Source organism: Oryzias latipes, chromosome 15 (assembly GCF_002234675.1).
Source record: "Oryzias latipes chromosome 15, ASM223467v1".
In the NCBI taxonomy this organism is placed as follows: domain Eukaryota; kingdom Metazoa; phylum Chordata; class Actinopteri; order Beloniformes; family Adrianichthyidae; genus Oryzias; species Oryzias latipes.
The window spans coordinates 10,488,119-10,513,085 of record NC_019873.2 but is presented as its reverse complement, the minus strand read 5'-3'; the positions used below and the strand labels follow the sequence as shown (position 1 = coordinate 10,513,085).

Below are 24,967 nucleotides of genomic sequence, written 5' to 3'. Positions count from 1 at the left end.
ACCTACTGTAAAGCATGGGGGTGGAAACATTAGGATTCTGGGCTGTTTTTCAGCAAAGGGACCAGGACGACTGATCTGTGTAACAAAAAACACTGTTACAGGGCTGAAGGCTGGACTTAGAATCAAATATGATTTACTTACTATAAGTTGTATAACACATGGAACAGATGATTACCAAGGAATTAGGAGAATAAGTTTCAAAACCTTTTTTAGAATGAACAGAAGTTAGATTGGGCAGCAAAAGCATTGAATCCAAAACAAAGCCACAAATTAATTTCTAATTATTTGGGGTATTTCATGCATAAGGTGGGAAAACATATTCTGAGGGGTTCAGTAGTCCCTTGTCAGATCCAATGCTCAAATACACAAATAGACTCAAAGTACACCAAATTCAGAGAATTACTCTTCTATTCAATTATAAGGCAAAATCAAATTACTTCAAGTAAAAAAAGAAAAAGAAAAGAAGAACTAAAATGCAAGATTTATTGTACAAAGCCACTATATATTGTCAGCATTTTAAAGAACTCTTACAAATTGAGTTGGGTAAAAGTGCTTTTGTGATAGGAACAGTAAAACGTTGGAATTATATTTTTAACACTAACTTATTTGTTGTTGTACACATATAAGTAGGTATTAATTAAATGTATTTGACTTAATCACTTTAATATTTGTGATGTATTACATGAAATGAGAAATACATGTATGTATCGGTTCTGGACATGTTCGTTATGACTAAAAATCTTTGGTGCAAATGGTGAAAAGGCAAAAAGTCATTTACTTGTTTCTGAATGTCTTCAAATCTTATTTCTTAGCATTTGAAAATGCTAAATACAGCAAAAAAGCAAATAGTATCATTGAGTATATTACTTGATAAATGTTGTTTTAACTATTTGCTCCATTTTGATTTAACTCCATATTGATTTAACATGTTGCTTCAAATTGTTTGAAAAAATCAAAATAGCTTTGTATTTTTGTTATTGATGTTTGTTTTTGTACCTATTCAGGCTGTTATAATACAATAATAATTATTATATTTCCCCCGTTGTTTAATTTTTATAAATGAAAATAATTTTGTAAGATTTTAAGTTGGAACCGCCCACCCCCCAAACTAAAAACATTTTGCAGTTATATAGAATGACCGACAGGTGTCAGTAAAAAACCCTTCAGCGAATCAAAACAAGCAGAGCGAGTTAGAACGCTGACGTCATTGTTGGGGAATTTTCAAGATGGCGCCTGACTGTGAGAGGAATGCCGCTGCAGCAGAAAGCTGATCGTTTCTGGGTTTAGTTTATCCTCCGCCTCCGGGCGTCTTCGCTCCCACGGTCGGGGAAAACATTTGTAGATTCACAACCCGGAGATGCTTCACTTCCGTGCTGCACGTTAGCTAACGCTGAAATAGCACCGGCTAAGATGGTAGCCACGTCCTCGGAGAACGACACAAACAGCCACTGCGGAGCTCGGCCGTTGGGGCCGGACGACTCGTCGCAGGGATTTCTCGCGGGGCCCGAAGCACGCTTGGCGGACTGAGAGGTCATGGAGGTGACGGGGAAGAACGGAGGTTCGTTCGGGATCGACTGTAATGTAGTAGAGGAGACGGCGGGAGGACCAGGCGGAGCGAGGAGGCTGTGTCACTCCGGGCTGCTCGCCCGTGTCAGCGGGGGTCAGGAAACTGCTAAGCCTCCAGCTTATGCGACCGAGAACGGGAGGAATGTAAACAGAGACCCCTCCCTGCCGCCGGCTAAAATCATGCTGGACCTGGCGGAGCGGCTGCTGCCGGGACAGCTGATCGACACCTGCGTGATTTCGGGGGTTTGCGGAGGCCTGAACGGGTTTAGTGAATCTACCGGTCTAGAGGAGCAGCTGGAGGAGGGGGGTCACGGAGAAAGAGGAGATGGGAGCACAGAGACTTCCCCCGCAGCTGCGCTCCTGGACCAAGACCAACAGGTCCAGCACATCGCAGCAGAGAGCAGAGGCGAGTGCCTGGTGGAAGAGGGCTCCGTCCGGGCTTTTGCTCCCCTCGATCGACCCGCGTGCGCGCGGATGCACCCGGGCTGCATTGCGGTCAACATGTCCAACGGGGTCGCTGACTGTCCCGGGGAGGTCAGCGCGGATTGTGAACCGTTTCTGGGTCACGGACACGCTTCGGAGCCGTGGGAGCTGAGAGTAGCCAACGGCGGTTTGCATCTTCTGGGAAACTCGCCGGGGTCCGGGCTGAGTCTCAGCGGGCATCCGCTTCCTCCAGCCTCGGGAGAAGACGCTCCTTTCGCGTCAGAGCTCCTCGGTCTCTGCAAGCCGCCCCTCTCCCTGGAACCCTGTGACAAAATCCCCTCACCCAGCCCCTCCACCTTGTCAGATCCATACAGTGACAGCCCGCTGTCTGAGCCCCCCATCCCGGGCGAAGAGGAGGAGGAAGATGGGGAGCCCGCTTACCTCCGGGCCCCCATCAGGCCGCAGAGTCTGAGGACTAACCTCAACCTCGCGGTGTCCCTCAGCTGCGACGCCACCCCACTGTCCCCGGAGGAGGATGGGGGCTTTTATTTTGAAAATGAGGTGTCGGAGGAGTACCTGCGGAATGTTCTGGAGGGGGGGCGGCGGCAGAGCGCCCCCGACAATCTACCGGACCGGAGCGAGCAGGGCGCCGGCACGGAGCAGAAGCTGCTGCCGAAGAGGTTCGGAATCGCAGATTTCTTCACCAGGTAACCCCACCCACCACAATAAAACACTCCTCAGACTTTTATTTTAATGGCTGAACCTTTTCACAATAAAGGCAAACGGAAGCACGTGATTAAAGCCTGAAAAACATTCATTCAAAGGGGAAAAGATGGGAATTTATGCTGCCCCCCCCCCCCCCCACACACACACACACTTACACACACATCCACACAATATTATAAAACATTCTGCTGACATATTTTTTTAATGCTGAACCTTTTCACAGTAAAGGTAAGCTGAAACGCCTGATCAAAACCTTCAAAAGTTTTGGGGGCTTTTCGGGGAGCCCAGTCTGCATTCCCCCATCTCATTTGGACACAGACAGTGTCTGGTCCGGATGTCCTTAAATCTGCAGCTGCAGTGTGGATCTGCATTTGCAGAGCAGCCGGAGTCCATCTGCAGACGTGGCAGACAGATCAGATGTTTTTAACTCTTTGTTTGTTTGAGAAGGAGCGCTTTGTTGAGCTTCTAACTTCTAATTTGGATTCTGATCTGCTTCTTCTGATGGATTCATGTCCTTAGGATTGCTACAGACTCTTAAGCTGACGTGTTTCTGCAGGAGAACCTGTTTGGAGCCAGTTTTAGTGGCTGATTGACTTTCACTTCTGCATTTGTTTGTTAAAAAAATGCAGATTCCCTGAAAGCAGCAGGCTGTAAAAGTGAAAAAACTCCTGAGTCACTTCTTGACCTAAATGGAAAAACTTTCTTTCATAGGAAAAAAGATTTAAGTCTTTGTTGAAGGAAAATATGTCAGAAGTTCAGCAGCCGGCTCCCAAAGAAGTCGGTGTTTTGGAGTAATGAAGGTACTTTGATGAATAAACGTTTTTCTTTTGATGTGTTTTTGCGCTGTCGTTCATTCGGAGGTTTTTGTGGCACACCGTCACTATTTCTCAGAAGGGAAACAAAGCTAAAATGCAGAAGCAGCGTAAAAATGTCCACGTTCACTGTTTCTGTTGTCACAACATCTCAGGAAAACTGACTCAAACGGATCTCGTACTCAACAAGCTTCAGTTGGCGTCTTAAAGGGAAATAAACACGGGCTTATCCTTCTCTGATGGCTCTCAGGGTTCGGCAGGTGTGGAAGCTCACCTGAACTCTGATGAGTTTGTCCATGTGCTCACAAATGTCTTTCATCTGATCAAAGATCGGATTAGAATTGAGGTGTGTACATGGGCGCTGAAAAAATGTATCCCATTATAACAAACGCTTACATTTGCCACACGATTGATGGAAATTAATCATTTTGGCATACGCAGAACTATTTAAAATACCAGAAACCGACGCAGACGAAGTAGTAGATCTGTTGTTACCAAACATGGATGCTCTATTCATGTAGCAAGTGTACTTTTATTATTTGAAAGTGACTGTTTGGCACATAATGTTGTAAATACGTGTTGCCAGCTCTAAATCCTTCTTTGCCAGACCGACCCGGAGGAGGGGTTAGGGTTGGATGCACTTAAAAAATGTGTGGGCAACGCAGCAATGGGCATCTTGGCCCCACGTAAATACGTGCGGATGACATCAGCCTTTGTTTTGTAATTTTGAGAGTGCAGAGTGGCATTTCCGCATTCAAAAGCCGCTTCCGGAGCTCTCACATCACAAAAAACCAGAGCAGGAGTCCCCCCCCAGTTAGTATAAATAGTTTACATGCACCACGATTGGATCAACAATCGGCATAACCAACCAGTCTTGATCGGAAGGAAAATTTGATCCGAACGAGTCTGATCGGGGCAGAGTATTCCACATGGCGTTTTTACATGATGTGTTTTAAATTCTGATCAGGCGTTAATTCAGATTACTTTTGTCCGTGTAAATGCAGCTATTGTGACCAGGAGAATAAAGGTCAGAGCAGAACTAATGGAGAAAAGACCATCAAGAAGAAGTTGAAAATTTTTGGTTGGTGTCGGGAAGTGATCGTCCAGATGTAAGAGGTCTTTCCGGGTTTCTACTTCCTGTGTTTCCCCGTCCTGGTCAGAGCTGGTTTTAGCTGTTGGAACTGCGTGATTCTTCCGGTGCTTTGGTCCACTTCAGTTGGTGGTTCTCTCCAGAGAGCGCCATGTGTGAAAGCAAACCCAAAAAAAGGGCAGGTGGGATATCACCCAACAATCCTGTCTATTTGGACCAAGTCTTTGGGACTGTTTTAGAGTCTAGGAGATTTGGTTTGAAGCTTTAGGAGAAAAGTCTGTAAACGTTTATTCAAGTTTTCCTGGAAACTCTAGATGTGAGCTTCATGGATGAACTTGCAGGAGGATTACGAACAGGTCTGTTAGTTTGAACCAAAAATATCAAACAAATGTGAAGCAGACTGACTTCTGAGAATATTTCTGCTGCTGCAACATATCTAAAGAAAAAAATACTAATTCTTGGTGCTATCTTTTTCAGGATGCAATTTTCTCTCATCATATTGAGATTCACCTTTTGGGCTCATACTGTTTCTCCAATTTTTTTATTTTTTATCTTAATTGTGCACTTTGTTCTGCTTCCCAATTGGCTGTTGACCTTGTCAGTGAATCCATGCCAAGTCTCCTGTTTAGAATACTTTCAGCTTGATAAATCCACATACCAGTAAATCTTTGATCATGATCAGATCTTTTCTTTCTATAATACTGGACTTATTTTTGTATGAAAAATTGAACTTTGAGAGTTTAAACAAGAGAGAAAAGTGTGAAAATGTTCATGTTTGTCTGAGAAAAAGTGTAGAAAGTGTGTAGTGAGGAGAGGTGCAACGGATCACAAAACTCATGGTTCAGATCGTGTCACGGTTTTAAAGTTAGGAAAAAAAATATATAACAAGATACAATTTTACAAATTTAGTTTTGAAAAGCTGCGAAACAAATATATTTAATAAAGCATATAAAGTACTTCAAAACACACAGATCACATCAAAACATGTGCTTATTGAGGCTTATGTATAAAAACACTCAGAACATCTCTGAACTCAAGATATTCCTATATATAAAAAAACTCAAGATGCCCATAAAACAAAAGTGCATTCTGGTGTATTTTGAAAAAAAAAGATAAAGAAATAAAATGTATATAAAAAGTAAGACAAGCAAGGCGTGCCAGAAAACCCCCTCTCAGTGGGGGACAGGTGTAGCAGCGTTTTTCTCCTGCCTCAGACAGCAAGTCTTCAAACTGGGTTCCATAGACACGGAAATACCACCTAAAACCAACATCATTCATTTACTGGGGGAGTCTTATTGATCTCATGAATCCAGACACGGATTCAAGGTTTTTGTAGAGCTCTTCAAAATAATTAAACTTGCTTGTGTGTTCTTAAGATCCACAGTTTGACCTTCTAAAAGCTGAGGAGAACCTCAGTAAACTGAAGCTTCATTTCAAGGATTATGTGAGTTTATCGTCTCACTTTGAAGGAGGCTGTTCTTTCTTCATACTTCATGTCCAGTTTCAGTTCCACATCCAGCTTTGCTGAGTCTTTCAGGGAAAGAGGAACAGAGAAGTTCTGAACAAGCATTCATGGGTAGTTTTCATGGGTCCACATGTAACTGCGCTGTCTGGGGTCTCCTCCACGCTGTAGTCTGAACCGAGCAGCAGGGGGACTTCCTGCATTTAGTTATGTTCCAGCTGGAAATGTAAGCAGGAATAATTCAGTCGGCCTGGGGGAGCTTTAACTTTCTGCTGTCAGTCTTGTAAATGTTTAATCCTGAGGCCTGCAGCTCTCTGATCATCACCACAGCTTTACTTGACTCTTTCTTCCAGGTTCTGAATCATACAGCAGAACTTTGCTGCAAATAAACCCACATTACCAACCCTCCACCTCTGTGCTTGACAGTTATACTAAGATGTTCTTGTCATTTGTGCTGTTTTCTGGCAATTTTCTATTTTACAACAGATAATGAACATGAACTTATTTTAAATTAATCTGACGTTTTTAATAAATGTAGTGGACTTTTAAAAGCCTTATAAATTAAGGATGTATTCAGTCTGGGAAAATCTTTTGTTCCGGATGGAGTCCGCTTAATTTGGTCCAGATCGAGTCCTGAACCTTGCGTTTGGTCTGTATTCAGACTGGCATCAAATGGACCATTCAGTTACAGACCAAAGCTTATAAACAAAACCACGTTACCAAAGATTTCTTCAGTCATTGGCCAGGAACTACAAGGACGGGTCAAAACAACAAGAAAAAGACGGAAACATAATCCTTAGGGATAGTTAATTTATTAAAACTTTATGTCATTTACCAGTTTTGAAGGTCGGGACCAACACTTTAAACTTAGTACTTAAGTACTTGTATGCTGCAAGGCGGTAACTGGCAAGGATACGTGCCGTGTGTTTTAACTCGGAGGTTGCTAGAAACTGCAGTGATGAGGAGACTTTGGGTTTGAAAGTACGCTAATAAATGTTTATGACATAGATTGTCGGGAAAGCTGTAAGAAGCAATGTGTGTTGCATTGAAAATGCTTAAATGAGTCTAAATTCCTCCAACCACATTTCAATGAGTGGTGTTTTTAAAGGGCCTGTATCACGCTGTAAGTGTATTATAATGTTCATTCCTAACAAAAACAAACCCTAAAGTGGCATTTTGATCCATATGTCTGAGTATTCTTCTAAAAACCTGCGCTCTGAGCACCAGCCCCTCCCAAACCATGGATGCATCCACTTGTAAACGACCAGATCCATGGATGTCCTCGTAAATGGATTATTGTTTTGATTCATTTAAGGTCTTTTCTGAGTGGATTTCTCCTAAACTTGCTGCAGGAACACAGACCTTAATTTACATCTTGGTGAATATTGACTGAAAAGCTCCCACAGTTCACTTTTGTTTTTGTCCTGCAGAGGCTTCTGCTTTGTGCGGGCTCCTTTTAGCATGTCAGAAGCATCTCAGGTCCACGTCTCCTCCGTTTCTCTGCAGCTGCAGGGACATTCCTGTTTCCACGAGTTCTGGTTTGGGTTTGGACCTGCGCCTTGACAGCTGGTGTGGATGTCTCAAAGGAAACTCAGAGGAAGCTGCATGGGGGCTTGTCACGTGATCCTCTCTGGCTTCAAGTCAATGTTAACTTTTAAAGTAGAACAGCAGAAGGATGTTTTATTATTTAAAGGATTAATGAAGGCCTCCTACCTTACTGTTGTTACTTATTTACAGACAAAGACACCTCTCTGAATCTGATCCCAGGTGGGGAAAAAATCCCTTTGAGTTAGAAGCTGAGCAGAGAGATGACAAACACTCCTAACTGTCTGAAAATGACATTTTTTTCAAGTGTTTTAAACGAAGCCAGAAACCAAAGATGCTGCTGCCAGGACAATCATAGCCTTGAGATTAAAGGAGGCTCCTTCTGCTCAGCTGGAGCTTCAGACTCTCACGTCTCACAGGGTTCCACATGTTTGGATGTTTGAAACCCAGAAAACCAAGCGGATTCTACTCCAGACAGCTGAAGCATTATGTCTGTCAGAACTGCCATTAGGTAGGTCTACGGGCTGTCTTTGGGTGAAAAATGGGCAAACCTGTACAGGAAATTTCAAAATCGTAAACTCTATGTTCATGCACTGTATTTTACGGACTATAAGGATTATATAGGTGTATTAAGCGAGAAAAAAGAGTCAGACATCAGTCAGTCAGTCAGACTTTATTAACATGTTTGCAGTAACCTGTTTGTAACACGCTACACGTTAGCCATGGTAGAAGCCTTAGCGTATTCACAATACCTGTAACTCCCAACCTTGTTTGCAGCATGTAAAAAAGTTCATGTAACATGTAACATGTAAAAAAGCCCAACACCGCTACACGTTAGCTGCATTTAGGAGGAACTCTTAGTGTGGTAGAAACATTTTGGGGGAGGCGTTCATTGACACCAGAGTCCTATAAACCAGTAGTGAAGTAGAGCGCTCTATAGAAAACAGACAGCAGGAGTAAATCCTCTGGATCCTATTAGTCCTGCAAAGATTTTCCACTTTCTTGCAAAAGTTTCTTGCACAAGTGATACTTTTTGCTTTGCCTAAACTGTCATAACTAAGCGTGCAAGGATAGTTTTTTCTTTTCAGATGTGTCATGTTGCTGCCACTAGGTGGCAGGCTCCAAGTTGTGTTTTTCTTTTCTTTTCTTTTCTTTTTTTTTCCACTTTTCAGTGCTGTTGTTCTTTTGTCTCTGCAGACAGAGATCTTTTGTTTGGGATGAAAATAATGAGGGCTGCCCAGTGCAGCTGCACTCTTTGCGTCTTTGTTTTAAGAATATTGGTCTTCTCTGTGTTAGAAAGGTTGGTTGTCACATCTATCCATCCTGGCTCTATCTTAGCCCCAGCTCTGCAGACAAAACAAATCTTCTTTTGGGGAAACGGCATCTGTTCCTGTGAACTTGGAGCTGTTTTAGAGCAGTTGACCTATAATAATTCTTTTTAACCAAAACAATAGCATGAATAGCAAAAAACAACTACAAAAGTGCTTTTATAGAAAAGATAAATGCATAAAACCTAATCTTTTTTGTCTCATCTATATGCAAATTGCATATACCGGTAGATGTGAAATCTGCAAAGTGCATTACTACTAATAATAAACCAAGTGTTGATGAAGAAGAGTAGAAATTCTTTAATACAAATTTTCTGTTTTAATTTGCATAATTTAAAACTCAGAATTCTGTTAAAAATGTTAAATTAGCTTAAAATTAAGTGACTTCTATAGTAAAAACAATAAGGAATGAAGGAAAAATGTAAAGTTGCTTAAAAAATTCTGATTTTGTTAAAGTTACATGCATGACTTTTGTTGTAAACTGTGTTACTTTTAAATAGCACTTTTAAGAATAAAAATAATGAGAAACGGTGTTAAAATTGCCATGTGCAGGGCTCCAGACTCACTTTTTTCACTAGGAGCACAGTGGCCCCCAACTGAAAATTTTAGGGGCACAATCAAAAAAAATTTAGGGGCGCATACCGTAAATCAACATGCTAACCAAATCTACTAATTTCCACTGTATTATAAATAAATACTTTAATAATAGATGCATAAATTACGATGCGCTGTTTCAAATTCAGTGTCACATTTTAATCTGCAACAACAAGGTAAACTGACAGAAGAAGGTAAACTGTAAAAGAACGGGCGATGTTCACTGGAGATCAGAACAATCGATATAGATACCTGAGATCAGAGAGAGGCTCAAAAACTGATGGAAATTTATCTTGGTGACACCAAATAAGTGCAGCCAAGACGCACAATAAGCGTGTTTGAGATCACCCAGGTGGACGCAACGCTGCGCAGATCACCTGGTGTGTGACATATATTTTTGTTTTTGCTCCAACATCACCTGTCAATCATCACAAAAATATCAGGAGAAAGGGGCGGGAGCAGCAAGGCCCCAACCTACCGAACGCAGCTGGAAATTTAGTACTGAACTGACTGAAAGCTGCCATATGACTACAAACAATGCATTATGGGACATCTGTCCTGATGGTTTTTGTAGTTAAGTGAGAAATTGAAATAATTTAAAATACCAATTGATTAAAAATAGGCTACATCCATTACAAAACATTCAAATAAATATAAAATATATAATAACACAGATCATACTAAGGGGGAGAGGAATATTAAAACTAAATTGAACTGAATTGAACTCCAACTTCCTGTTCTCCTTCAGTCTCGCTGCAGATTCGCCATCACCATTCGCCATCGCGACTGAATTTTACATCCAGTCGCACACTCTCAAATTTTGGTCGCAAAATGCGACCAAATGGTCGCAGTCTGGAGGTGTGTGGCTGAATATTTGCTGCAGTATTGAACTTTTATCAAAGGCTAAATAAAATATTACAGGTTATATTGCAGCAGTATCTGCATGACTGCTGAAAAGCTGCCAAAAAAATGTAAAAATAATGAAAACAATACTTGCAAAAAAGCCTACAAGTTATGAATGGACAAGAAAACTCAGATGCTGAAACATCTGAAAATGTGTTTGATGACAAATATTATAAACTAGGAAGTGGCTAAAAATATGGTAAACAGTTGGTGCTAAATAACACATTAAAATGTTCAATTTGATTGCTAAATAGCTTAAAATGTTGTATGATTTAAAAAAAATAAACCTAATAATGTTAAATAATGCAAAGAAATGTTGCTAAATCAATCAATTGAATATTATTCAAGTTGCATGCTCCAAAAGAAATCTAAAAATGTAATTTGTTGAATAAATGTTAAACTAAATGAACAACAAAACTCAAATACTTGAAAGCCTGAATTGTGGCAAATTCAATTAACTGCTAAATTATAAGAATATATTAAGTGCTTAATCTAGTGCTAAATTCAATGTTAAATCCAGTTCCAACTCTAGCGCTAAATCCTGTCCTAAATTAAATCCTAACTTTAGTGCTATATCTTTTTTTTTTTTTTTTTTTTAACTTGTTCTGTCCAACAGCTGAGCAAACAGATTAGAGCTGAAGGCTTTTTGTATTGGACAGGTTTTACTATCACAAAAAGAGGTTATATAGTTTCAAGAAACTAGAGTGTAGATTTGTATAAACCCCTTTTTGTCGTATTTTTTTTATTTTATTTATTTGTTACATTTAGTGTGTGTGGGGAGGGAGAGGGGAAGAATGTGAGGGGAGGGTGGAAGAGAGTAAAAGGAAGAAAGGTGAAAAGGTGGGGGATACAAGCACTGATTTGAATAAGTTATTATTTTAAGCTGTAACATTTATACCAGATCTGCTGGAAAGACGAATGTTACATCAAAGGTGAAAATCTGACACTAAGATGAGCGAAAAAAAAAAAACTGTCCATCAATACACTGTAGGTAAGGAGGAGGGATGAAGCAGACAGGGAGCAGTGTGGCAGTGTGCACGTGGGGGTGGAGATACATGCATGCTGCCGACGTGAACCGTGTGTTCATAAAGGGAGCCAGATCCTACCCAGCCAGACCAGCCAGACCAGGAGAGGGGAGGAGAGCCCCCCAGGCCTTTAGTGCTATATCTAACGGTAGATGGTTAGAGGCACTTTTGTGGAGAAAAGATTTCCGCGTTCAGTAATCAAAGGTTTTGGTTCTATCATCGATAAGCACACGAGTTCATTGTCTTTTTCTAATGATTAATTTTAATATTGGTTTGAATGATCAATGAATATAAAACAATGAGGTCTGATGATTGTCTCTTTTTCATTCAGGAGCCTGTTTTCTAAGAAATCCAAAGATCCTAAGGCAGTATCCCACAATGCATCAGGGTGGCGACTCTTTGGGAAGACGGCAGCGAGAGAGGGCGATCAAAGCAAAGATCTGTGCTCCACAGCGACGATGCAGCAGGTTGGTGTTTTACAGACTTTCTTCTGTTTTGTGTCCGTGAGGCGTTTGGGGAACTTCACAGCCAAACAAAAGCATGACTCGACTAAAAAGAGCCTGCTCACAAGTTCACGTGTGTTTCTACACAAAGCGTTGTGGAGGCAGCTGCGTCTGCAAAGTGCAGGAGTTAACTCAGACCTAGAGCTCAGCTTTAGGTGTTGACGCAAACATCCTCTGAGGGTTGGGACAGACCTGAGAGCAGCTTCAGGGAGTCTCAGAGCAGCAACAGCAAGCTGCAGACTCCAAGCCGCTCAAACAAAACAGTTTGACCTATGATGGTGTCTTCCTCTTGATGAGGATGAGGAAGCTCTGATGAGCCGGTGCTGTCGCTCCTCTGACATCTGCGCTGCTGCAGTTCATCCACTCTAAACTTGAAGGTCTCCAATGATGCAGACAGGAAAGAACTTTACTGAAATATGAAACAAACAAAATCCCCAAACCTTCTTTTATTGCATTTTTAAACGTGTAACATCACAGCTGCTTTACTGACAGTTTTAGGGTCAGATGCAGTCAGAATAGGGGATATCTGTGTGGATGGGGGTTTATATTAGAGACTGGACTGCTGCAGTAAAGTGCTGCAACTGGCCTCAGTGTTGACCTTTGACCTGATTAACAGCTTCTGTGGAGCGTTTTCTGGCATGATGCTAATAGCGTTAGCCTGCATCTGGTTTGTTGGAACATAGGAGGGGATGAGACTCCTAAAAGGATTTACTGAGAGGATGTGGTTGCTAAGCAACCAGAACTGAGTGCCTGCTGTGGAGGGAGGGAGGGAGGGAGGGAGGGAGGGAGGGAGGGAGGGAGGGAGGGAGGGAGGGGGATGTGGTTCACACAGAGCTGCTGCTGTCCTGCAGAGCAGCTGCTCAGCCACACACAGATGCTAATTTACATGTCTTTGTGAGGACTTCTCCATCCTCAAACAAACCTGAGGCTTAAACTGCAACAAGAGTTGGCTTTGACACCCTCATCACAGGGGGTGGGCGCTTAAAGTCACCAGACTGTTTGTTTTCCTCTCGGGGCTAAAATCCATTTTAACATCCATCATTCAACAGGAGCTGGCAGGAACCACCTGCACCCCCCCCCCCCCCCCCCCAGCTCTGTCAGCTGTTCTCTGGCAGCCCCGCCCAGCTCGCTTTGCTCTCATGATAACAGTCGGGTCACTTTACTTTTGAGCAGAGGGGGTCCACATGTGGTTATCTCGAGCCAGAAACTCAGAACGGATCCTAATTTCAGCTAATGGAGCTCCTTTAAATCAGTTCAAGTTTCAGAATAAAACTCTCAAAGAGGCTCCTACATGAAACTACTGGGTCCTCCTGCATGAGACAATTTATACTTCAAATGTTGAAAAACTTTCCTTAAAAATTAGTTGAGACATTTGTAAACATCACATTTATAGACCCACTCTGATCATCTATTGATCTATTTTCAAAGCATTCCCAGTGGTCTTTTAGGGTGTATTCAGACAGGACACATTTGGTTGTCTTAAAGTGAACCAGAGTTCGTTTCCCCCGATAATCCAGAACAAATTCTCAGTCTGAATACACGCACTCTTGGACCCATCTTTCAAGCTGGTCTCCGTTTGTTTCCAGTCGGACTGAGCTCTGGTTCACTCTGCGATTCCTGAGTCAGAATGTAGTCCGTTATCTGAGTGGAACAACTAGACCAAAACGGCCACAGGAGCCGGGCATTGTGACGTAAACAGAGGGTCGCAAAGAAACTTGAAGCAACCACGAGACACAGTAACTCACTGAAATGTGGTTGGATGAATTCAGGTTTACTAAAAGTACTTTTGACCTGATCCAGTTTGCTTCTCACTGTTTTCCTGACAATATGTAATTCATAAACACATAAACGGCGTACCTTCTTATACACTTTCTCAGTGACCGGCTTGCAGCACGCCTCCACCTGACCAAAGTAGCAATAAGGTTTTTGCCTTTCGTTGAAGCAGATGTTAAACATCAATTAGAGATATATAATTGAACTATCCCGACAAGGATTGCAAGGTTCAGGACTCAGTCCAGACCAAATAAATCTGTCTGTCAGGCTGAATACACCCTTAGTTATGATTGGGCCTTTTTTTTAGCCAAAAACAAAAAAAGCTGTGTCATTTTCTAAGACATAATTTCTACCGAACAGCAAAAGTTCATTAGAAATTCTCGTCCGAGTTGTTGACAAGACTGTTGAGGCGGAGCAACCCCTCCCACTGCTGAGGCTCTTTGTTTACGTGTTCTCCCGCTGGCTTACAGCCCTCAGACCCCCGACCTAACATTACCGGTGCAATAAAAATGGCGAACAATATTGAAGCCATGCAACTGTAAAGCAGTGTTTTTCAAACTTTTCTGAGCCACGGCACACTTTAACCTTGACAAAAATCCCGAGGCACACCAGCATCCAAAAATTAAAAAAAAGGAGAAACTCATAGTCTGTCTTGATCTACATTCCCTCCGCAATCTCAGATGCATTTTTGTGATAATTGTGGCAGAAAAAGCTTGAAGCTGCAGCTGTTTTTTCTAAAATATGTAATAAAAGTTAAGTTAGAAGATTTAAAAACTGTTTGATTTGTGTTCATTGTTGTTTCAAGACGTTAAGAGGAGAGACTCATTGTGCGCAGAGACACTGACACTTTAACCTAATGCATCATGGGAGATGTAGTGCAAAAATGGCCGAACGCAGAAAGACGAGCGTCTCTGAGCTTCATGGTTTTTTCACTTTTTCCACGGTCTGACACCAGATTTTGTGGAAAGCTACACCGCTAAAGACGAGCTTTGGCTGGTATTTTTGTTAGAACTGAGCGACTTTATCAGCAGAATTAAGAACAAGGAAGTTAAGACTTTAACCACTTCTGATTGGTCGGCCTGATGACATGTGATTAAGACTCCAAGAATGATTGACGGAGACGGTTAAAGGGGTGGAATTTTTCAGAAAACAGCTGAAGCTGCGGCTAAATTGCGGTACAGTCGTTCTTATCAAAATGTCTTTAATAGAATCTATATATATATATATATATATCTATCGCTCTCTCTATATCTCTATATCTCTCTATACATACCCACATACACACACAGTGTTTGTCGGATCAGGCCTTTGAAGCTTGTTTTCAGTCTCTGGTGAGCCTCTTGTGGGTCATGTTGGGTTCAGTGGACCTTTATCACTTTAGTCTTCCTCCGTAATGAAGCAGGTCTGGAGGTTTTTCTGTTAAATGTTCTCCGAAATCAATTATTTCCTGCCATCCTCATGCATCAAACTGGGTCTGGATCGGCTTCCTCAGAGTTTTGGCAGAGGTGAGGATCAGGAAGTAAAGTTCTTGTGCTCGTCATGCTCTTCCTGTTGGCTGTTTCCTGTTGGAGCATAAGATGTAAATAAAAGCTTGTCCCGGTGTCTTCTTAGACTCATTCTGGCTGTTTTCTGGCATCTGAAGGACCCTCCATTAGAGAATTTTCTGGCCCTATTTTGATGAACACTGATCTGAGTTTTTTATGAATTAATTTTACTTCAAGAAGCATTTTTCAAAATGTTTTTGCAGAAAAGCTGCATTTCCTGTCACTAAATAACACAACACGCAGTATTTCTGGATAGGATTTGAAAGTCTTTATGTTCAGCAGTCTGTTTTAATAGTCACATAGCAGAAAATCATGTGATGTCGAACATCACTGCAAGGCAGGTCGAAGGGAGGAGCTCTGTCTCCCCCTGCTGGCTGTGTTCAGTAATGATCTCAATAAAGTTGCAGAGACATAGCCCTCAGCAGCAACTGAACCCAAACATGAACATTCATCAGTCTGTGTAGACTGGTTGTCCCTCATGTTACATTTAGATCGCAATCTTTCGATTTACTGTGAAGAACTCAATATTTACTAATAGTTTTGGTAAAGAGGATGTCTGGTAACATTAAGGTCAAATCCGAATTCTTCTCTACCCCTACTGCTTCTCTCCAATTGTTGGGGTTTTTGGAGGAGTATGGTTGTCCAAAATAATTCAGGGCTAACCCCTGAGGAGAAGCGTTTATCTTCATGTGGGTGTGCTCTGATGCACAGATGTTTATATTTAAATGTAAGTAATTACCTTGTTTTTGCATGACCTTTTTAAAGTTTTAAGACTGATGTTATGTATTTCTGAGCGCTAGCATTTCTGGGCTAACCTAGCTTGACTATTGATGACGTCATTGATTGGGAAGATTTTTCCATAACTCTCCGTTTGGAGGGCCAAATGAAGGGGTAGGGATAGGGGAAGAATTCAGATTTGGGTTGGGCCTAATTTTTAACACCGAAGGTTTAAGGTGTTGGGGGTGTGAGGGGCTGTAAGCTAACAGAAAAGCAAGTAAACACAGACCTCTTAGGTTAACGGTGACCGTACAGGGGGCGGGGTAGCTCCATGACAACCGTTCTGTCCACAACTTGCAGTTCAATTTCTAATAATAATAATAATAATAAACTTTATTTGTATAGCACCTTTCCAGATAAAAATCACAAAGTGCTTCACAGTACAACACGAAAAAACAACAGTAAAACACAGTATGAACTCTCACTGCTCAAATCACCATTAAAGGACCACTGGGAACCCTTTACAATAGATCAGAGGATGATTGGAGTGGGAGTTTTAGATACAGAAGTAATTGTTTCCAGAAACAAATAAGAGTGAGAGAAGCTTCAGAGTTCATTTCCAGTGGAATAAAGACCAAAACTCCAATAGGAAAACCTAATTATAACAGACGCAGAGCTGAATTTCATTCTCTCATTAAAGGCACAACTAAAGCAGTTTTTTCTCTGTGATACTCAAATCTCATCTTCAGATTCAATTAAAAAACATCTAGAATCCACCACAATCGGAAATGCTCTAACGGAGACGAAGCTCCTTAGCTGTCTCACCAATCTTTGTTTTGTGTTTAAAGCAGGAAGAAGAGGACGACTCTCCGGGTTCTCAGCGCCCCCTGGCTGCAGGAAGGAGGAAGAATCTGGACTTTGAGCCTCTGTCCACCACAGCTCTCATCCTGGAGGACCGGCCCTCGTGAGTGGACCCTTCATTTTATGCCCTAAAGCTAAATGGAATAAAATCTTTGACTTTACATCCAGTTTTGGGATGTTTTTGGTTGAGTATTAAATGTCTGTGTATCCTGCAGGAACCTGCCAGCCAAGTCCACAGAGGAAACTCAGAGACACAAGCTGGAGTATGAGGAGATGGTGGCAGGAGCTAAGAGGAGAGGTACATGTGAAAAAGACACACAAAAAAACAGAAAGATGCCTTCCGAGGACATTAGGACTAAACTCTGCTTCTAATCCGTCCATCAGAGATGAAAGAAGCTCAGAGAAAGAAGCGTCAGATGAAGGAGCGCCACAGACAAGAGGACAGCATCTCCAACGCCATGGTGGTCTGGAACACAGAGATCCTGCCGCACTGGGACAGCATGTGAGCATCAAAGCTTTGCTCTTTTTGAAACGGATTTATGTCCTCGCCTGTTGGAATGGAGAGTTTAGATGTTTGTAAAAATGTGTTATGTGCTAAAAAAAATAGATTTTGGTTCATCAGTAATACTTCAGAAGTGAATCAAAGAATAGTAGAATAGTTCTGCAAAATTACTGCAAATCTATAGAAGCTTCTAAGAGGCTGAAAAGTTCAGGATCCAGACGTCACAATGACAGAACTCAAAACAATTTAAAAAAAATTCAAAATGAGCTTCAAGCAATACAATCAGTGTTTCGGATTTTAACGATGCAAACTTAAAACATATAAAAACCAAAATGGTCACAAAAAATTAGTTTGAGGAAGACTTTAAAAAAGAAAAAATCAGCTATGATTTTGGTGTGACTCATTGCACACTTGTGTGTGTCTGGGTGCAGGAAGGCAACGCGGCGCGTCCGGGAGCTTTGGTGGCAGGGGCTTCCTCCCAGCGTCAGAGGAAGAGTGTGGAGCCTCGCCATTGGCAACGAGCTGAACATCACACCAGGTACACAAATGTTTGCCATTTAAATAAATAAAACAAACACCAGTCTGCAGAACAAAAGCAGTTTGAATCAGGACAAGAGATTCATTTATTTTATACAGAGAAATTTTCTTCAGTAGTGTAATATATATGTGGCCAGCAGGGGGTGCTAAATGATTCAAATCACATGCACTCTTATAAATGACCCTCATATCAAACTAGCTGTTATTAAAGTTGTGCCCCAATCAAAAAACGGAGGAGGAGTTAACAGAACCTAGATTTTATCTTCAAAGAAAGATACATGAACCACACTATTCTGTGAAAACACAGCTTTAAATATTAAATCTTTTATTAATAACTTGAATTTGACCTCTTCCCTCAGATCTACATCTTATGAAATTAATTCATGGTAACTTTGTGGTCCTGTTTGAAACTGATTTATTTCCTCACCCGTCAGAATGAAGAGTTCCAATGTTCTCACCTCTGGAAAATTGTTGTTTCTAAGGGCTTCACATCACATGCCTGTTTAAAAACAACCCTCACATTAAAAAAAAAGAAAAATGGATCCACCAGTTGTTTAGGTATAAAATTGGAGGCTAAACTGTTGAGAAAAACGCAATTAGATCCAGAGATTTGATGCAATGATTTTGCCCGTTGCCTTTTGTTAAGGTAAGGAAATTAGATTGCTTGTGTTTGCATTAATTGACCGGCTGTCTTTATGTTTGTGAGCAGAGCTCTATGAGATCTTCCTGTCCAGAGCCAAAGAGAAGTGGAGAAGTTACAGTGAGACCAGTTCAGTGAACGACGGCGAGAGCGGTACGCCACCATTTTGCTTTTTACTGACTGACGTCTTATAAAATAAAGGTAGACGAGGCCTAATGCTAGCTTTAGTGCTAACTTGTCAAATATACTGAAGAAAGGGCATCATGGGTAAAAAGAAGCAAAGTAACTAAAAGGTGCTGAACGTATGCTGAGGTATTTTAAACCTCTTGACTTTTATTTGTACAAGTGTTTTTTAAAATTGTTTTCATAATGTATTATTGTAGTTTCTTGAAATGTGTAAAGCATGAACTCTGAACTCTGTTTATAACTGAACTAAAACTCTTTGGTCAGACGGAGGAGCATCTCTGGCCGACAGGGAGTCCAGCCTGGACCTTATCAAACTGGACATTTCCAGAACATTCCCCTCCCTCTTCATCTTTCAGAAGGTACCTCCGCCGCATGGATGAGTTTGACAAATCAGTGCAGGTCATGTGACCTTTGACTGTTTCCTCCTGTAGGGGGGTCCCTACCACGACCTCCTCCACAGCGTGCTGGGAGCGTACACCTGTTACAGACCGGACATCGGCTACGTGAGTCTGTCTCTTTCTTTTCAGAGTGGTTCTTTAAGTCGGAAGACTGCAGACATGTTTGCAATGTTACCTGGCAACACTTGAAGCATTCAGGAAATCAAATGTTAGATAAAAAAAAATCCTTGTTCTCTTTCAGGTTCAGGGCATGTCCTTCATCGCTGCTGTACTCATCCTCAACCTAGAGGAGGCCGAGGCCTTCATCACCTTCGCCAACCTACTCAACAAACCCTGTCAGATGGCCTTCTTCAGAGTCGACCACGACCTGGTACTAGACACTCCTTCCACCCTCCTCCTCCTCAAATCTTTCCTTTCCTACAAACAAAAACTCAGACAGTCCGTCTGAAGTCTGCCTCTTTGACTCCAAGGCTCGGCTCTGTTTCGCTCCTGCAGTCTCAGATGTTTCAGTTAAAAGTGACAGAAGCTCTTCTGTGTTTTAGATGCTGAAGTATTTCGCAGCCTTTGAGATTTTCTTTGAGGAGAATCTTCCTCGTCTCTTCGGTCACTTCCAGACCAGCAGCCTGACACCCGACCTGTATCTGATCGACTGGTGAGTTCTGACTCAAACCCTGCAGGACCCCAGCTGAACATTTCTATCAGTCCTTCAAGACTTACAGCCTTGTCAGCTTAAGGAAAGTCTTGATTGTTTTCTCACGCTTACATTTCCTTTTTTTAAGACCCACTCCGATCATCTATTGATCCTTTTTTCAAAGCATTCTCAGTGTTCTTTTAGTTCTGATTATGCCGTTTTTGGCCAAAATAAATGGTCATTTTCTAGAACACAGTGTCCGTAGAGCTATAGTAGTTCATTAGAAATTCCCCTCTGAGTTTTGGGGAGGACCACTGGCACAGAGCAACCCCACCCCCCTTCCCGATGCCCAAAACTGAGAGCTGTTTACATGCTCTCCCGTTAGGTTACAGCTCCGCACACCCCCAACCTAACATTACCCATGCAAAAAAAAAAAATGGCGAGCAAAATTGGAGCTATGCAGTCATAAGGTTTTAATCCAGATTCCAGCTCAGACGGGGAAAACAAAGACGTACATCTATCTATTTGGATGTAAGTGGATGCATCAGAATGGAGCAGAGCAGGAAGTTTGTAGTCCACTCAGCATATTTTCTACAAAACAATTTCATCATTTTCAAACTGCATTTTGCTTTTGCCTGATTCACAATAATTTGAAATAAAGAAGTGCTCAGAAATGCAATTTTAAGCTTAGTTTTCTTCAAAAATATCCCCCTCATCAAAAAAATGTCTCAAGAACATGTTAAAAAAACAACACCACAATTTTTATCTGAGTTTTTTGTTAAAGTGTGCCGTTTAGAATTTAAATTCTGAGCAGAGCGGGGTGTCTGTCTATTTTAGGATCTTCACCCTGTACAGTAAGTCGCTCCCACTGGACGTGGCGTGTCGGGTGTGGGACGTCTTTTGCCGGGACGGCGAGGAGAGCCTGTTTCGGACGGGGCTGGGGATCCTGCGTCTGTACGAGGAGGTCCTGCTGCAGATGGACTTCATCCACATCGCGCAGTTCCTCAGTCGCCTGCCAGACGACCTGCAGGCGCACACGCTCTTCAGCGCCATGGCCAACACGCACATGATCAGCAGGAATCGCCGCTGGGCGCAGGTCTGCCTTGCTCTGACCTTGCGGGGTGAGGATGGGGGGGAGCTTTAACGGCGCTCCTGAGTGACGGTGTCTGTCTCGTTTCAGGTGTTTTCTGCTCTGATGAAGGATGGAAACAAGGAGGCGGAGAAAGGCGGCAGCCCGGCTTTGAGGAGCTAACCCCAGCTCCTCCCATGGCTCTGACCAGGAACGTTTTAGAGGCGGTTGTTGGTTCAACTCCAGCAGATTGTCAGTATTTTTCCACACATGAAGTCTGAATCTTCTGTTTCCATGTTGCCCCCCTCCCAACCCCGACTTCACTGTAGGTGCTAAAGTTTTCTAATGGCTTCAACTTTCTGGTTTAGTCCTCTGCTCCCCCAGTACCCACTAGATTAACCAGCGAGCTCCATTCAAGTGGTTCCAGCTGAGGTGGATCTCATCACAGCGAGGAAGCGCCACTCCAAGCACTTTAATCAGACGGGCGCCCCCTGTCTGCGGTCAGAAGGAAGTGAACTCAAATGAAGCGTCAAACTTCAGGCCTGAAACACCAAAGATGGATCCACAGAAGATCCAGCACCAATCGGAAGTCTTCTCCCCCATTTAAGATCTCACACTCCTGTTCATTCCACAGTTCACCTCCTTCTTTCCACCAGGAATCACGAGCAAACGGAAAAATGTTTCCTTCCCAGAGTCTTCAGACTAAGCCTGCTGCACTTATCTGATCATGAGCGTTTTGAGTGTTCACAATAAAAGCTTGTTTCCAAAAAGGAGCTCAACCTTGTAGGGTACAAAGCAGGTTTTTTTGTGCACAGACAAACTTGAAGAAACAACAGAATATAAAGTTCCTAGTTTGAATCCCTGACAAAACAGGAACTGTGTTTCCACTCTGCTGTTACATTTCCCCGGACTATTGAAAGTGTTACTTCTGATTTTTCACAGGTAGAAAACAATAACTTCACATCATACTATATGTTTTTTTTAAACATTTATTTTTTACTTTAATTAACTTTTCAAACTTACAAAAACTCTTTCATACCAATTTAAAGGAAGGAGCCTTTAAAAAAGGAGCTTCTAAGAGAATGAAAACTTTAACAGTGTTTTATAATTACTTGAAATAATAATTAAAAAAAACATTCACCTCCATCTAAGTGTCCGAGCAGATAAGTTTGAGTATTTTTGTTGGAGCTTCGCTTTAACAACATAAGTGTCTGAGCTTTCCCTGTGACTCCACCCACTCTTATGTGAACCCACAAGGCCAGCAACTTTTTTTTTGAGGGGGGGCTAAATTTTTCCCTCAAAGTTGCTTATTTGTCTCAACATAACCCTACTTTTGTTCAAATGTCTGTAAGCTAAGTCAGAAGTTTACAGAGGAGGCATTTTATTTTGAAATGAAACTGCACCACAATGTTTGGTTGCCTCACAGGTCAGACTTCTGCAACAGACATCAACATGGAGTAGATTGAGCTTAGCATCTGTGTGAGCACGCTAAAGGCGCTGCAGCAAAGTCGCATTTCATCTCCAGTGTTAAAAAAAAAACAACCCAAACTGGAGGAGAGAGCTCTTCTTTGGTTGGAGGCTTTAGCTTCAGAACCACTGGTCCAAGTCTACAGGACACTACGCCACAACAGAATCCTCTGAAGAGTTTTCAGAGCACAATCTGATCCGTTACTTCATTTTTCCCCTAGTGTCCCTGTCTGAAAGAAAGACTTCATGAAGGAAAAGAGTCGGACGTTTTCCAAAAACAGTCAGTGTTGGACTCCTGTCTGCAGCGGTTAAGTGCAATATTGTCATTGGCAGGTGATGCCTCCAGAGCTCTTTATGATTACCCAGAATCCTCTGCTAAAATACTCCCTCTACACTAAAACTATTGCCAACTAACCTGTAGAGATCAGACAAGATTAACACCAGAATTTGCTTCAAAAATTCTTATTTATAATCGTGTTACTGCTTTCTGTAAATCCGTGTAGTTAATTTTTTTGGTCTCATTTTTCTGGACTAACTTTAGTGTACAGTTCTTTTCATAATGCCTTACAGTTGATGTAAATAACTGCATAAATGTTCTGTCTTTTCATATAACAGCCACTAGTTTGATGTGTAAATAAATGTCTCTGCAAACGACTCCTGTCTCTGACTGAATGCAGCCCTGGCTAAAAGATCGCTGTCACTTTGTGCAGACGACGCCGTCGATGTCGCAAAAGGGTCACCTGTGTTTTTATGAATGCATGGGTGACTTTTACGAGAGAACAAAAGATGATCGGAGTGGGCCTTGAATGCAGTCGTCCTGCTTTCGCTCTAATCAGAGAGAGGACTCATCAAGAACAGTGATCTGATGGAATCCAGGGAGAAGAACCTGATCCAAGTTTTTGCTCTAAACAAATTTTCCCTAAAACACTGCAGTTCCGTGATGATCAGGACTTCTGCCTCTGGGTTTCCCTAGGGCTGTGACGATAACCGCATCACCGCATCGGTGATGATCCCATCACCGCACGTTTTTTTTTTGTTAAGTTTTGCATATGGCGCGTGAACGGAGCTATAATAAAAACATTAAACACATTCATCTTTCCTGATCATTGACTTTTTCCACTAGTCCTGTGTTCAGACTTTCCTTCTTTTTTTCAGACTGTTTTCTCCTTCTCTCTCACCGCTCTCTCTCATAGGCGCGCGCTCTCAGTGCCTCCGCGCTGCACGTGCCACGCGGCTCCTTTACACACAGGAGCGCAGGGCCGGCCCTGGTCTTCTGGGGGTCCTAAGCGAAATTTTATTTGTGGGCCCTCTAACTGATCTGCAGCACCAACAAAGCGCAACTGTTGTTGTAATATAAATGAAATATCTCCATTAATACATTTGTGAATTATTGTTGCTGCCGAAGAATTGAATACAGTATATTGCCTGCATGTTGGATGCACATTTAGTGGTGCACAACAAATTTTAAATGCAAAGAAATAAATATGAATGACAAATGCATATAGATATATATTTTTTAATGTAACATTAGGCACTCAACAAATGACATTCACAAAACTCCAACTTATTTAAAACAGCAACTTAACAGAAAATCAAATAACGATAAAAAAATCCAACATAAAGAACACAACAGCTCAATGAGGGGGATTTTGGAAAGTCATAGTCTTTCTCAGTCTGAAAAGGACCTCTCTGCACCAAATCCATTCTTACTGGATCAGAGAGTGTGGTTGGTGATTCAGCTGGACCAACTGGACTGGAGGTTGGTGGAATTTTGGATCCAGTCTGCTCCTCTTCCATAGTCTCTCTTGGAGCCTCTGGAACATAAGATACAGAACTTCAACAAAAGAAAACAGTGAAAAGTAAAACAGTCAAATGTTTCCCTTTCAACAGTAGATGTGGTGACAGAAGTTTCTTCTGTAGCTAATAAACAAGAAATATTATTATAGAATAATCACTGATAAAGCCAATAAAAAGCCAGTTTTTCACAATTTCATGATCTTTTTATACATTTATGAGAGATTTATTGTTTGATTATTTGCATGAGGTGATATTAATTAATTTAATTATGAAGAACTTGGGACTCCATTCTCTTCAGCTGCTGTTTATAAATATAAGGGGTTATGCAGACACTGTTTTTCAAGCTACTTTACATGCTATAAAATTACCTGACAGTCCATCCTTAGTGATGACAAGAACATCTTGGGATGTGGACGCTGCACCTCCTCCAATACGTTATGAGAGCAGAAGAAACTGTCGGCTGAGACGGAACTGTGCAAAACATCATCATTATGTAGAATCAAAACTGCAAAATACAAATGAGAAATTAATGTACCTATTTATAAATAATAAATGTGAACACTAATTTGAGTATAAATGGAAATATAAGCATTTATACACGTCTTTATCTATTATTTTACGTTCATGATTTTAAAATAAGTACATTTATTTTGTTTATCATTTATAAATGAGAACATTTATTTCCTATTTGTATTTGGCAGTTTTGATTCTCCATATTTTATGCCAATGCAAGATTTTAAGACACATTCAATGTTGAAAAAGTCAGACTACCTGACCTGCTATAATAAACAGCAGTTTTTTAATGACATAAACCGGAAAATGCAGAACGCACTAAATGTGTTAGCAAAACAATTAAACAATACGATTA

General features: G+C 41.6%; 1 protein-coding gene across 3 annotated transcripts; it reads left to right on the top strand.

Annotated features, from left to right (window-relative positions):
* Window positions 1-1,197: 1,197 nt before the first annotated feature.
* Window positions 1,198-22,956, top strand: LOC101160259 (TBC1 domain family member 12). 3 transcript variants are annotated; one of them, XR_910095.3, is made up of 14 exons: window positions 1,199-2,696; window positions 11,806-11,941; window positions 16,860-16,975; window positions 17,088-17,170; window positions 17,257-17,374; window positions 17,806-17,912; window positions 18,621-18,704; window positions 19,002-19,096; window positions 19,169-19,240; window positions 19,377-19,505; window positions 19,678-19,787; window positions 20,604-20,862; window positions 20,947-21,087; window positions 21,204-22,956. XR_910095.3 is itself a non-coding variant. In XM_011484156.3 (13 exons), exons 1-13 carry the CDS (start codon window positions 1,534-1,536, stop codon window positions 21,016-21,018), a joined length of 2,541 nt encoding a protein of 846 aa, XP_011482458.1. In that variant the 5' UTR covers window positions 1,198-1,533; the 3' UTR covers window positions 21,019-22,956. The 3 variants fall into 3 exon arrangements, 2 of the variants coding, with proteins under 2 accessions (XP_011482458.1, XP_011482457.1); XM_011484156.3 differs by having other exon boundaries at window positions 1,198-2,696; window positions 16,863-16,975; window positions 20,947-22,956; XM_011484155.3 differs by having other exon boundaries at window positions 20,947-22,956.
* The last annotated feature ends 2,011 nt before the right edge of the window (window positions 22,957-24,967 follow it).